This window comes from Rana temporaria, chromosome 9, assembly GCF_905171775.1.
Source record: "Rana temporaria chromosome 9, aRanTem1.1, whole genome shotgun sequence".
Taxonomy (NCBI): Eukaryota; Metazoa; Chordata; class Amphibia; order Anura; family Ranidae; genus Rana; species Rana temporaria.
The window spans coordinates 26,019,828-26,035,424 of NC_053497.1; the positions used below are offsets into that span (position 1 = coordinate 26,019,828).

Sequence of the window (15,597 nt, forward strand, 5' to 3'; positions counted from 1 at the left end):
AACAATGCAATTTAAATGCATTTTTTGCTGTGAAAATTACAATGGTCCCAAAAATGTGTCAAAATTGTCCGAAGTGTCTGCCATAATGTCGCAGTCACGAAAAAAATCGCTGATCGCCGCCATTAGTAGTAAAAAATAATAATAATAAAAATGCAATAAAACTATCCCCTATTTTGTAAACGCTATAAATTTTGCGCAAACCAATTGATAAACGCTTATTGCGATTTTTTTTACCAAAAATAGGTAGAAGAATACGTATCGGCCTAAACTGAGGGAAAAAAAAATGTATATATGTTTTTGGGGGTTATTTATTATAGCAAAAAGTAAAAAATATTGAATTTTTTTCAAAATTGTCGCTCTATTTTTTTTTATAGAGCAAAAAATAAAAACCGCAGAGGTGATCAAATACCACCAAAAGAAAACTCTATTTGTGTAAAAAAAAGGACGCCAATTTTGTTTGGGAGCCACGTCGCATGACCGCACAATTGTCTGTTAAAGCGACGCAGTGCCGAATCGCAAAAACTAACCAGGTCCTTTAGCTGCCTAAAGGTCCGGGTCTTAAGTGGTTAAATAGCAAAAAGTGTTATTGTGCAAAAACAAGTCTTTTTATAAAAACAATGCTGTGACTGTCCTGTTGAAAAAAGTGCATATGCGTGGTATCCAGTAATAGCACTGATGACATTCTTATAAATCCATGCGTCTGAAAATGATTGACAGGTGTTGCAGATCATACATTGGTGCTCTTATTCCAGTGACCCCCCTAGGTATTAAATGCTCACGTTAGAGCGTGTGACATGGCAATTATGCTCAATCAATACACTCTTGTGAACCACCCCTGGGTTCTATATGGTAACAGGATCCTGGGTTTCCTACGCAGTATCTTGGGAATAATGGGGAATAAAAAGCCTTGATCGTGTAATATCGCTTTAAATGTTTTATTAAACAAACAAGAACAACCCCCCAGTGTGGTACTTACATGTACCAGGTGGGTCAGTGCACCACTCTGTGTATTACAGCGGCTGGTACGATTACAGGGTAATCGTATCTTCATCAGGGGGAATTCTAGAATTCCCCCTGATGAAGATATGATTACCCTGTATCAAACAAGGATGATAGGACAGGAAGTTTATCTACCTAGGAGGAAGCGTACATCATTCCAAAACCAGCCACGATCGGATAATCCGACAACACACATTTGTTGTTGAAAATTTTTAAAAGCATGCTATCCCACATTTGTTGGTGGAAAATCCGACAACAATTGTCCGATGGAGCGTACAAACGGTCGGATTTTCTGACAGCCTGTCATCACACAATTCCCGTCGGCTAATTCGATCGTATGTACGGGCCTTTAAGCCTCATACACACGATCAGATTTCCATCGGACAAATCCGTGGAATTTTGTGCGAAGGGCGTTGGCTGTGAACTTGGTATGCATACAGACGGCAGAACTTTTTGAGCCAACATACACAAAACTACGTGTTTTTTTCAGCTCTTTAGCGCCACCCTTTGGCCAACTTCTGCTAATATTGTGTTATGGTGAGCATTGCTTCTGAGCATGCAGGTTTGTACTTTCGAGTTTTGTCCGAAGGACTTGTGTAGACACAATCAGATAATCCGACAACACACTTTTGTTGTCTTCAAATTTTAAAGCGTGCTATCCCAACAATTGTCCGATGGAGCATACAAACAGTCGGATTTTCTGACAACAGCCTGCCATCACACAATTCCCGTCAGCTAATCCAATCGTGTGTACGAGGCTTAAAGCTCCATAGACACTATTTGATTTTCTGCAGATTTTTGTCTTCAGATTTACTTTAATCTGTTAACTATTATGTTTCTATACCCTGTAAACAGTCATTTCAGCAAAAAAATTTTTTTTCCTTTAAGAGTTTCAATTTGTATGCAATCAGGCAGGCCCTTGCACTCAGGCCCGTCGCTACAAGGCAGGCAAACCAAGCAATTGCTTGGGGCCCCGAGCTGGCCTGGGGCCCCAATCAGGGCCCTTGCTGTGCTTCCTATATGCAGCAGCCGCCTTAGCTCTCTATAGAGAGCCTGCAGCACTGCTGCCTCGAGTCGTCACTTCCCATTCTCTGTAGCGTGGCCGGGTACCGTGCGGTACAGGAGATTCAGTTTCCTGTTCCCGGCCGGACTGACAGGAAGTGCACACTGAGGCCCGGATTCACGTAGAAGCGCGCATCTTTGTGCGGGCGTAACGTATCCTATTTACGTTACGCCTCCGCAACTTTGACAGGCAAGTGGCGTATTCTCAAACCAAAGTTGCGGCGGCGTAGCGTAAATAGGCCGGCGTAAGCCCGCCTAATTCAAATGTGGAAGATGTGGGCATGTGTTATGTAAATTTAATGTGACCCCATGTAAATGACGCTTTTTACGAACGGCGCATGCGCCGTCCGTGAAAGTATCCCAGTGCGCATGCTCCAAATTAACCCGCAAGAAGCCAATGCTTTCGACGTGAATGTAAATGACGCCCAGCCCTATTCGCGAACAACTTACGCAAACGACGTAAAACGTGAAAAATTCAACACTGGCCCGACGTCCATACTTAACATTGGTACGCCTCATAGAGCAGGGGTAACTTTACGCCGGGAAAAGCCGAACGTAAATGGCGCATCTGTACTGCCACGGCCGGGCGTACGTTCGTGAATTGGCGTATCTAGCTGGTTTACATATTTCTAGGCGTAAATCAGCGTACACGCCCCTAGCGGCCAGCGTAAATATGCAACTTAGATACGACGGCGTAAGAGACTTACGCCGGTCGGATCTAATACAAATCTATGCGTAACTGATTCTAAGAATCAGGCGCATAGATACGACGGCTCGGACTCAGAGTTACGACGGCGTATCTGGAGATACGCCGGCGTAACTCGTACGTGAATCCGGGCCCGAGTGCGCACTTCCTGTCAGTCCGGCCGGGAACAGGAAACTGAATCTGCTGCTGCGCGGTATGGACCCGGCAGGGGGGTGGCAAAAAAAAAAACATAGGGAGGGGCCGGGGGGAGTAAAAAGAACATGGGGGGCGGTGCGTGCGGTGGGGGGGCTTCCATGTCCATTTTGCTTGGGGCCCCCAAATTCCTTCCAAAAGGCCCAGCTTGCACTACATTTTTTGGTAAATCTGAAGACAAAAAATCGGCAGAAAATCTGTGTAATAGTGTGTATGGGGCTTTAGACCGCACTGCAAACACATGTACACTCGCATCAAACCCTTGTACACACACCTGTGGAAATGCATAGAAACCCCGGAGATATCTGGTGTGAATGGGCAGGAAAGTGTTCTGGACAAGACTTTAGAATCAGAAACTGTCCCTGGAAATCACAGACAGATTAGAACTATAAAATACATAATGATCCTTTATCTTATTTCCCAGAATTACTTGTATGCATGCAGTACATCAATCAGACTTGGTGTAACATTATAAAACCATGCAATTGTTTTATCTACCCAAATTCCTGGCACTTGTGCTGTAGTCTCTCCATCAGTGTGCAGAACTGGAGCTGTGAGTGTCGTCTGTACTTCCTGCCCTCTCTGTGACCCTCTACATTTCATGCAACAGGTGGGATCTTGTTGATTGGAGGATGTAATAACTAGAGCCCAGCAATCCAGCATACTGATCATATATAGTAAAATGATATATATTCATACATACAGGACTTTGTTGTATTATGTAATAGAAAACGGTTTCTGTAAGGCTGCATTCACACCTGAGCATTTCTCCATGTTTTTGCACACTTTTAGCCCTGGTTCACACCGACAGTATCGTGCGATTTCATTCCAGCATCTCAGTCCCGATTTCAGAGACATCTGAGCGGGTTTCTGCACAAATGTCAATAGAAATCGCACCCCGAAATCCAGTGGCGGCTGGTGCTCAAAATATATCAATTGCAGCCTCACTGTGCCCATCCATTGTCGCCACTGTGCCATCAATTGTCGCCACTGTGCCCATTAATTGCCATGACTGTGCCATCAATTGTCGCCACGGTGCCAAACGCAGCCACTGTGCCATCATTTGTCACCACTGTGCCATCAATTGTCTCCACTGTGCCATCAAACACAGCCACTGTGCCCATTAATTGTCGCCACTGTGCCATCAATTGTCTACACTGTGCCATCAAACACAGCCACTGTGCCCATTAATTGTCGCCACTGTGCCATCAATTGTCGCCACTGTGTCATCAATTGTCGCCACTGTGCCATCAAACGCAACCACTGTGCCCATTAATTGTCACAACTGTGCCATCAATTGTCGCCACTGTGCCATCAAACGCAACCACTGTGCCCATTAATTGTCACAACTGTGCCATCAATTGTCGCCACTGTGCCATCAATTGTCGCCACTGTGCCATCAATTGTAGCCACTGTGCCATCAATTGTCGCCACTGTGCCATCAATTGTCGCCACTGTGCCATCAATTGTAGCCACTGTGCCATCAATTGTCGCCACTGTGCCATCAATTGTCGCCACTGTGCCATCAATTGTAGCCACTGTGTCATCAATTGTCGCCGCTGTGCCATCAATTGTCGCCACTGTGCCATCAATTGTAGCCACTGTGCCATCAATTGTCGCCACTGTGCCATCAATTGTCGCCACTGTGCCATCAAACGCAACCACTGTGCCCATTAATTGTCACAACTGTGCCATCAATTGTCGCCACTGTGCCATCAATTGTCGCCACTGTGCCATCAAACGCAACCACTGTGCCCATCAATTGTCGCCACTGTTTCATCAATTGTCGCCACTGTTTCATCAATTGTCGCCACTGTTTCATCAAATGCAGCCACTGTGCCCATCAATTGTCGCCACTGTGTCATCAATTGTCGCCACTGTGCCATCAATTGTCGCCACTGTTTCATCAATTGTCGCCACTGTTTCATCAAATGCAGCCACTGTGCCCATCAATTGTCGCCACTGTTTCATCAATTGTCGCCACTGTTTCATCAATTGTCGCCACTGTGTCATCAAACGCAGCCACTGTGCCCATCAATTGTCACCACTGTGCCCATCAATTGTCGCCACTGTGCCCAAACGCAGCCACTGTGCCCATCAATTATCGTTACTGTACCATCAATTCTCGCTACTGTGCCCATCAATTCTCGCCACATACGCAGCCACTGTGCCCATCAATTGCCGCCAGTTTGCCCTGTAAAATGCCGCCAGCTTGCCTTGTAAAATGCCGCCAGTTTGCCCCCTCAAATACCGCCAGATTGCCCTCGCCCAGCACTTACCTTTCTCAGGTCAGCCCTCCTCCTCCACGCTCCCTTGATGTCTTCTCCCGCCCTCGATGTCGCTTCAGCCAATGAGGTGACCGGTAACCAGACCCGGTGAACCTGATTGGCTGAGACGCGGGTCAGTATTAACCAGGGAACACAGCCTGTGTGCCCTCTGGTTAACCATTTATAAGCCGATTAGAGCCCACAGGCTCTGATAGGCACTTCCAATACACACCCACCGCTGTTATTCAGATGGCCGGCGCTCAACAGGGGGCTGGACACCTGAATAGTGGGCGGCAGTGGCGACAATACATAATTCATGCAATGCATGAATCTATGTATTGTTGATTGACGAGTGCAGGAGAGAGGGGGTGGGACTCCTGCGCCCACTATGGACGCACCGCCACTGCCAAAATCCCCCGAAGTAGTACACAAACTACTTTTGGGAATCGGTGCGGCGTTGCAAATGTGGCATCGCACCAATTTGGATGTTGCAATTGCCGGCAATGTCAAATAGCATGCCAAATCGCCTTAATGGGAACCAGGGCTAAAGAGCGATTTGCGTGGTTTTACACAGCATTTTTGAGCTTTGCTGTTTTTTTTTTATTAGCCAATAGAGAGAGCCATAATTTGTTGCTAGGTTTTTCAGCTTTTTTAGCTTTTCCAACAGTTAGACCCCTTTCATAATGGGGTGCTTTTCGGGCAATTTTGCGCAAAAAATAGTGCATGTAAAGCTCCTCTCAAGCCACCCCAGTGTAAAAAAAGAGTGAGTTCACACTGGGGCGGTGCGCTTGCAGGACAGGAAAAAAAGTCCTGCAAGCACCATATTTGGGGCGGTGGAGGAGTGGAGCCATTGAAATCAATCGGCAGCGCTGCCGAATCGCCTACAAAGCGCTTTGGCAGCGGTGCTTTGCGGGGGCTTTTAACCCTTTATTCGGACGTTAGGGGTTAAAAGCCCCCCCTAATGGCCGAAAAGCGTCACTAAAATTAGTAACGCTTTGCCACGAACACCCCCTGCCCCAGTGTGAAATTAGCCTTATGCCGCATACACACGATCCAAAATTCCGACAAGAGACGTCTCATGTGAGCTTTTGGTCGGAAATGCCGAACGTGTGTAGTAGGCTCCATCAGAAATTTTTCTGTCGGAAATTTCAGCCAAGAAAAATTGGAAAATTTGAAAACCAGCTTTCAAACGGGAAAAGTTCTTGTCGGAAATTCTGATCGTCTGTATGCAATTCCAACACGCAAAAAAAAACATGCATGCGCAAAATCAATGTTCAGAAACATTGAACTTCATTCTTCTCAGCTTGTCGTAGTGTTGTACCTCACCGCGTACTTGACAGGTGGAATTTGGTGTGACCGTGTGTATGCAACACAAGTTTGAGCCAAAATTCCGTCTGAAAAAAATCCACGGTTTTCTTGTCTGAATTTATGATCGTGTGTACGCGGCATTAGGGCTATTTATTTATTTTGTTAAGATTGGACTACTACATGTTGTTTGAAAGATTTTGTTTCCTTTTAACCACTTCAGCCCCGGAGGATTCGGCTGCCCAATGACCGGGGCCATTTTTTGCGATTCGGCACTGCGTCGATTTAACCGACAATTGCGCAGTCGTGCATCGTTGCACCCAAACAAAATTGGCGTCCTTCTTTTCCCCACAAATAGAGCTTTCTTTTGGTGGTATTTAATCACCTCTGCGGTTTTTATTTTTTGCGCTATAAACAAAAAAAAGAGTGAAAATTTTGAATAAAAAGCAATTGTTTTAACTCTTTGCTATAATAAATATCTCCAAAAAATATATATATAAAAAAAAAAAAATTCTTTCTCACGTATTATTCTACATATTTTTGGTAAAAAAAAAAAAACGCAGAAAATCGTATATTGATTGGTTTGCGCAAAAGTTATAGGGGCAGATTCACGTACAGCCGCGCAAAATTGTGCAGGCGTAACGTATCTGATTTACGTTACGCCTCCGCAACTTACACGGGCAAGTGCTGTATTCTCAAAGCACTTGCTCCGTAAGTTGCGGCGGCGTAGCGTAAATCCCCCGGCGGAATTCAAATTCGGCGGGTAGGGGGCGTGTATCATTTAAATCAAGCGCGTCCCCGCGCCGAACGAACGGCGCATGCGCCGTCTGTAAAATATCCCAGTGTGCATAGCTCCAAAGTATGCCGCAAGGACGTCATTGGTTCAGACGTGAACGTAAATGACGTCCAGCCCCATTCACGGACGACTTACGCAAACTACGTAACTTTTTAAAATTTCGTCGCGGGAGCGACGGCCATACTTAACATTGTTGCGCCGCACTTATGCCACCATATAGCAGTGGCAACATTACGCCGGGAAAAAACTAACGTAAACGTCGTAACTTTACTGCGTCGGCCACGCGTACGTTCGGGAATTTGCGTATCTAGCTAATTTGCATACTTAACGCGGAATTCGACGGAAACGCCACCTAGCGGGCAAAAAAAAAATTGCAGTTTAGATCCGACTGCGTAAGAGACTTACGCCTGTTGGATCTAATGGATATCTATGCATAGATACAACGGGTCAGATTAGGACTTACGACGGCGTACATGGCGCTGCACCGTCGTAAGTCATTTGAGAATCTGGGCCTCAGCGTCTACAAAATAGGGGATAAGTTTAAAGCATTTTTTATTAATAATTTTTTTTTTTTTTTACTAGTAATTGTGACTACGACATTATGGCGGACACATCGGACACTTTTGACGCTATTTTGGGACCATTGTCATTTGTACATATAAAAATGCACTGATTATTGTGAAAATTACACTGGCAGGGCAGGGGTTAACCACTAGGGGGCGAAGAAGGGGTTCAGTGTGTCCTAGGGAGTGATTCTAACGGTAGGGGGGCTGGGCTACAAGTGCCAAGACTGATCACTGCTCCCAATGACAGGTAGCAGTAGATCACTGTCCTGTCACTAGGCAGAACAGGGAAATGCCTTGTTTAAAAAAACGAAATACACAAAAATTTCCATTCTGTTCTTACTAATTTTCTCATCACTGTGGTCTAAAATAAATGTTGATTTACCCCTCTAATGGGTATAACAATTATTGATTGTGCTAATAACATTCTTACAATGAAAAATGTAGAATTAAAGCGTACGCAGCCTAAAGTGTATATGCAGCTGCTGACTTTTAAAATAAGGACACTTACTTGTCCAGGGCGCCCGCGATGTCGGCACCCCGAAGCTGATCAATCGCTCAGCTCTCGGGTGCTGCCGCCCCTACTAGGCACGTGCAATGCCACTGGTCCCTGCTATCTTCTGGGACCTGTGTGTCTCCCAGAAGACATCGGAGGGGAAGGAGAAGGCGCCGGAAGTGGCGTACCCGTGGATGGCACGGGTATATATGCCTGGAAGTGGGAGCAAAATACCTGTATTAAACAGGTATCTGCTCCCCCCTCTCCCTGAAAGGTGCCAAATGTGACACTGGAGGGGAGAGGATTCAGAAATGCGGAAGTTCCATTTTTGGGTGCATTTTCATTGCTCACGCCTACCCTTTCACACTTTCAGGCATTTTAGCGCTAAAAATAGCGCCTAAATACCGCCAGGAAAACTCCTGCCCTGTAGTCTCGGTGTATACCCGAGGGCTTTCACACTGGAGCGGTGCGCTAGCAGGACCATTCCAAAAGTCCTGCTTGCAGCATCTTTGGAGAGGTGAAGGAGCGGTGTGTTTATCGCTTCTCTACCGCTTCTTCCCATTGAAAGCAATGGGAAACCATGGTAATACCGCCGGCAATGCGCCTCTGCAGAGGCGCATTGCCGGCGGTATTAACCCTTTTTCGTCTGCTAGTGGGGGTTAAAACCGCACCACTAGCGGCCGAATTCCGCTGCAATTCCGACGGTATAACGGCGCTAAAAATAGCGCCGCTATACCATCAGCGCACCTCCCGCCCCAGTGTGAAAGGGGCCTTAGGAACCTCCTGGAGGAGAAGTCTAATGGTCAAAAGTAGAGTTTATATTCTGTAAGCTTGTGCCCCTCAAACGCTGCCACTTGTGCCCATCAAATGCTGCCACTTGTGCCCATCAAATGCTGTCACTTGTGCCCATCAAATGCAGCCACTTGTGCCCATCAAATGCCGCTACTGTGACCCTAGCCCACTTGCTGTCTGCCCAGTACTTACCCCATCTTACTTGCTAGTCAGGCAGTGGGTGATGGTGGCGAGCTGTGGGATGGCTCCTCCTCTATGCTGTCCTCCATGCATCTTTTCTTGTTCTGCTAGACTTCTAATGGGGGCCCCTGTGCCTTCAGCCAATCAGATGACAGGACAGACGGCACAGGATCACCTCCATGGTGTAGGCCCCAGTCGGTGTAACTGGGCCTACCAAGCAAAAATGCAGCTTCGGGCCAGCATCACACGACACATACCTCGCGCCAGGAGGGCCACGAGGCGAAAAAGCCCCATAAAAATGGCGTCTTCCCCAGCATGCCCAGTGGGGAGACCACCCCCACTGGGCTGTTCCCGAGGAAAGACACCCAATACATCATGGCTTGCCTTAGTTCCAACATTGGCCTGTGGTGGTATCGACATCTACAGGCAAACAAAGGGAAGTCCCTCCAGGCACAGCCATAGCCGAAACAGACGTTGATTTAGCCCCAATTAACAAAGTCTGAGCCAAACTACCAGCTCAGACACCCTCTAAATTTGACATTAGCGCCTGGTCATCAGGAGCAGGGCGCTACATGTATATAATATAACTGGATAATAATATTTTTAGGTAAAGTTAATCCAGGAAATATCTGATTGCCTCTCGGGGGATCAGGAAGGAATTTTTTCCCCTCCTGTAACAAATTGGATCATGCTCTGCTGGGGTTTTTCACCTTCCTCTGGGTCAACTGTGGGTATAGGATTGTGTAAATGGGATTGTATGTTTTTTTTTTTAACTAGATGGACTTTTTTCAACCTGACTAACTATGTATACTAACAAACTATGTACACAAACATCGTTTTTAGGCACCTTTTGCCATAGCACCCCATAGTTCCTCTCCGATTCCTATTGTGCCCTGTGTATTTGCTGGCAACTGCAGGATATGGATGGTATATGCTCACTCTTAGGCATGTCCCCCATGTGACATTAATCAGTCCTTGAAAAGGAGATCTACACATATACCGTATTTATCGGCATATACCGCGCACTTTTTTGCCCTGAAAATCAGGGCAAAATCACGATATACGCCGATACCCGCTTCCTGCGCTGTGTTTGAACCACTACGCCGGCATATACCGAGCGCAGTACACTCGGGTATAGTCGGGCAGGCTCGGCTCCTTCTTGCGGTCACGTCCTGTGCCTCCTGTACGTCCTTTACGCGAGAGGAGCCGAGCCTGCCCGACTATACCCGAGTGTACTACGCTCGGTATATGCTGGCGCAGTGGTTCAAACTCAGCGCGGGATTCTAGCGGGGAGGACACCACGATGTCCGCAGAAGGACGCCGGACCGGACGAGGCCGCCGATGGATGCGATGGACGACGGGCAGGATGCGATAAACGACGGGCAAGACACCGACGAGGGGCATCCAAACTGTAAGTATTTTTTTTTTCCAGGAATTTTTCTTCAAGTTCGGGGGTGCACGCTATACGCTGGGGCACGCAATAGGCCGATAAATATGGTATATATATATATATGGAGAAATACACATGTGTATAAGGCAGATGATGGACTTTGGAGGCGTAGTATATTTAAAAATATGGATATTTAATATGAAAATACAAAATTTATAAAAAAACAAAAATTGCATAAAATAATGCCATAAAGAAGGCCTAAAATTACAGAAACATTGGCATGGCAAACCACCTACTACATATGGGTACAATTGCAGAGAATCAACAAAAGTGGGAGACTCGCAACCACTTGATTATAGAAATTGAAGAAACACTTCTTTTTCTTTTTTCTTCTTTTTTCTTTTTCCCTTTGGGCTGCATAGGAGTAATTAAGCGGGCACAAATGAGAGTTTCATAATGATATATTTCTGTTTTGTGGTTATTTATTGTTTTTCTTGTTCATCATACAATTTGTTATTACTATTATTACCTTGTAGAATTCATTGTAAGCTCCTGAAGAAGCATTTTTCCAACGCGCAACATGTCGGGCTGAGCACCGTGTGACACTCCACCTCCTGAGAACTTCAAGGGTTTCTTCAATTTCTATAATCAAGTGGTTGCGAGTCTCCCACTTTTGTTGATTCTCTGTAATTGTACCCATATGTAGTAGGTGAGGTGGTTTGCCATGCCAATGTTTGTCATTTTAGGCCTTCTTTATGGCATTATTTTATGTAATTTTTGTTTTTTATTAATTTTGAATTTTCATATTAAATATCCATATTTTTAAATATACTACGCCTCCAAAGTCCATCATCTGCCTTATACACATGTGTATTTCTCCATATATATATATGTGTATATCTCCTTTTTCAACTTTAGTTATTGGGACGTGGCACTCCTAACAATTTTTCATATCCACAGTTCCACTCTGATGATCTGATTTATTATTCTATTAATCAGTTCTTAATGCGGGCAAAGATGCAACATTTTTCACAGTTTTCTGTCCTGCATTGCATATTATTTGCTCTCCAAAAAGGAAACTAGATCAAAATTTGAACAAATTTTTACCAGCTATTCTTAAAATAATATCCAGGTTTTCCATTAGGCAAGAATACTGGGCCAGATTCACGTAGAATCGCGGCGGCGTAACGTATCGTATATACGTTACACCGCCGCAAGTTTTCATCGCAAGTGCCTGATTTACCAAGCACTTGCGTGAAAACTTACGCCGGCGGCCTCCAGCGTAAGCCCGCGTAATTCAAAGGGGCGTGTGCCATTTAAATTAGGCGCGCTCCCGCGCCGGACCTACTGCGCATGCTCCATTTTGAAATTCTTGCCGTGCTTTGCACGAAGTGACGTCATTTTTTCGAACGGCGACATGCGTAGCGTACTTTCGCATTCCCGGACGTCTTACGCAAGAATTTTTTTTTTTGAAATTCGACGCGGGAACGACGGCCATACTTTAACATGGGCTGTGTAAAGTTAGGGCAGGTAAAACGAGGACTAACTTTGCGACGGGAAACTATACTAGCAACGACGTAATGAACGCGAAAAGCCGTTGTGGATCGCCGTAAAACCTCATTTGCATACCCGACGCTGGAATACGACGCAAACTCCACCCAGCGGCGGCCGAGGTACAGCATCCTAAGATCCGACGGTGTAAGACAATTACACCTGTCTAATCTAAGGGCTATCTATGCGTAACTGATTCTATGAATCAGTCGCATAGATACTCTGAGAGATATGTCGGCGTTTCAGGGAAACGCCGTCGTATCTCTTCTGTGAATCTGGCCCACTCTCTCTACTGGTGTTTGAAAAAAATAAAAATAAACATTCGCATGGGCCTCCAACGGGTCTTTACTAACCCAAGAACACAAAACCACAGATCCAAAATCACTGGTTCAGTGGTTGAAACTTTTTTGGGCCAACTCATCTCTAACTCAGTTTGAAGTTATCCATGCAGAACGGGCAAATACCGGAAGGTAGGTTATACATTCATGTGCCAGCTTTCAGTTGTCCATTCGTCTCTATTAGCACTGCAGAGCCAATTTTCTTCTGTTGCTCCACAAGTGTGACAATGGCAATGAAGCAAACATTTTACCATGAGCCCTGGATGTGTGTCTTCTTAGCTCACAAACAAACACATCCTAAATCATATATTCAAAGCTTTTATTTATATTACTATTATTTTTTTTACAGTGTGTGGAAGACTGTGAAGATGCTCATCCTGATCGCCATTTTTTCCCTTGCTCTTTGCTGCCAGGCTTCAGGTAGAACACTTTGGGTGTTTATGATGTTGGTTTAAAAGGTCATTTTTTACCAGGTAGGATGGATGACTAGAATTCCTGTTTATAGCTGATCTTCTAAGCCACTTGGAGATAAAGGAACACAAGTGACACCTTATTCTAAAAAAGATGGGCCAGATTCACATAGGTTAGCGGATCTTTAGATCCGCTAACCTATCTGATTTAAGATCCGCCGCCGCAAGTTTTTGAGGAAAGTGGTTAATTCACAAAGCACTTACCTCAAAACTTGCGGCGGCGTATCGTAAATCTCCCGGCGGAATTCAAATTCTGCGGCTAGGGGGCGTGTAGTATTTAAATCAGGCGCGTTCCCGCACCGATCGAACAGCGCATGCGCCATCCGGAAATTTTCCCAGCGTGCATTGCTCCAAATGACGTCCCAAGGACGTCATTGGTTTCGACGTTAACATAAATTACGTCCATCCGTATTCACGAACGACTTGCGCAAACGAGGTAAAAAATTCAAATTTCGTCGCGGGAACGACGGCCATACTTAACATTGGCTGCGCCTCATAGACCCAGGGGTAAATATACTCCGGAAAAAGCCGAATGCAAATGACGTAAAAAAAAAGCAGCGGGCGGTCGTTCGTTTTTGAATCGCGTAACTCATTTGCATATTCGTCACCTAAAAAACCTGAAACGTCACCCAGCGGCCGGCCTGGAATTGCAGCCTAAGATCCGACGGTGTAACACAGTTGCACCTGTCGGATCTTAGGAATATCTATGCGTAACCGATTCTCTGAATCAGTCGCATAGATACGACCGGCAGATACACCGTCGCTATTGTCATCCTGATTCTCCTCCCCGCCAATCAAGAAGCAGGTACTGAGACCCGATTGGCCAGGGAGTCTTAGGACTTAGGACACACTTCCTGTTCAGCCCGGAGGAGAAGCAAGGGGCTAGATTCATGTAGATGCGCCCAGTATTACGGCGCCGTAAGTTTGAGAGGCAAGTGCTGTATTCACAAAGCACTTGCCTCCTAACTTACGGCGGCGTATTGTAAATGGGGCCGGCGTAAGCGCGCATCATTCAAATGATGATGAGGGGGCGTGTTTTATTTAAATTAGGTTGACCCCGCGCATTTTACGTTTTTTACGAACGGCGCATGCGCCGTTCGTGAAAGAATCCCAGTGCGCATGCTCGAAATTCCGACGCAAATCGTCATTGCTTTCGACGTGAATGTAAATTACGTCCAGCCCTATTCGCGAACGACTTACGCAAACGACGTAATAAATCTTACATCGAAAAAGCCTAACGTAAACAACGTAAATAAATTGCGCCAGGCGTACGTACGTTTGTGAATCGGCATATCTAGGTCATTTGCATATTCTACGCCGAAAACAACGGAAGCGTCCCTAGCGGCCAGCGTAATATTGCAGACAATTATACGCCGCCGTATTCAAGTTACGTCGGCTGAGGAAGCCTATTTTTTTAACGTATCTGCCTTTGAGAATCGGCGTACAGATACGACGGCGCAGATTTGAAATTACGGCGGCGTATCTGGTAACAGCTACCTGAATCTAGCCCAATGTCCTGGCTCTTCACTCCCCTGCCTCCTATGTTAAGGTTTGTCTTGCCGCCTTCCCTTCCACTGTCCGCCTCCTGGGGGGGGTGTTGCCTGCAGCGATCGCTGCCTTCCTGTCCGTCTCCCTGGTTGGTTATATCAACTTCTATCGAGTGGGAATAGCCATAGATGGTATAAAATCCAGCTGATGGCTGGTGAATGGCCATATTATGATCCATCTATGGCCAGCTTAACTCTACATTTCAGACAAAGGTCAGCAGCAATACAAGATCATTGTTCCAAAAACCTCATGCACTAAATGGGATATTTAAATTCTAATGGTTATATATATGCAAATGGCCTTTGCAAGGGAAGTTTCCCCTTGGAATGGCAATTTTCCCCAGAGCTTAGTTAATGAGGTGAAGCTCTGCTGACTTTCATCATTCAATCACGTGCAGGCAAACTTTTTTTTTTTTCTCCTTGCACCTCATTGAGTATTATTTGCAAAGTGAAATTTCACCACATTCACCAAACTCTGGGGAAATTTCCCTTGCAAAGTGCAGTTTCCTTTGCAAAGTGAACAGCCTATTTGCCTTTCAGTAAATTCATTCAAATGGGTCAGTTTGTTATATAGATTTGATAACCTACAAAGTGTCCAGCACAAAAAGAAAAAAAATATCCATATTTAAACAACTGACACCTTCTACAGGTGATGATTTTTAACTATTCATGTTTTGAATGCTGTTGCATTTGATTCTGTATTTTAGAAGACTGGTGCTATGAAGACCTTCAATGCGGTAAGTAGGTTTGTTTCTAATAAATAATTATTTGTCTCTAATAAATAAAAAGATTATATATTTACGACAAGAAATTTCAAAAGCAAATGCCTGATTTGGCATGGAGTAATAGATTGTAGGGATGAAAAATTATACAGTGGTTAAATATTAATTGGGAATAAACTGTCTATGGTCAGTCAACATTGTGGCTCAACAGAACCGAGTAT

General features: G+C 45.3%; 1 protein-coding gene across 3 annotated transcripts in view; it reads left to right on the forward strand.

The window, feature by feature from the left end:
* LOC120913215 (carbonic anhydrase 12-like) overlaps positions 1-15,597 on the forward strand; it is a 46,616-nt gene that overhangs the window by 10,905 nt on the left and 20,114 nt on the right. For 2 of the 3 annotated variants that reach the window (XM_040323010.1, XM_040323011.1), the window contains exons 2-3: positions 12,987-13,057; positions 15,362-15,391. In XM_040323010.1, coding sequence (XP_040178944.1) covers positions 13,006-13,057; positions 15,362-15,391 — 82 coding nt within the window. In that variant the 5' untranslated portion in view covers positions 12,987-13,005. Of the gene's footprint in view, positions 1-11,395; positions 11,458-12,986; positions 13,058-15,361; positions 15,392-15,597 lie in introns of those variants that run through there. The other variant, XM_040323012.1, reaches the window with a different exon arrangement.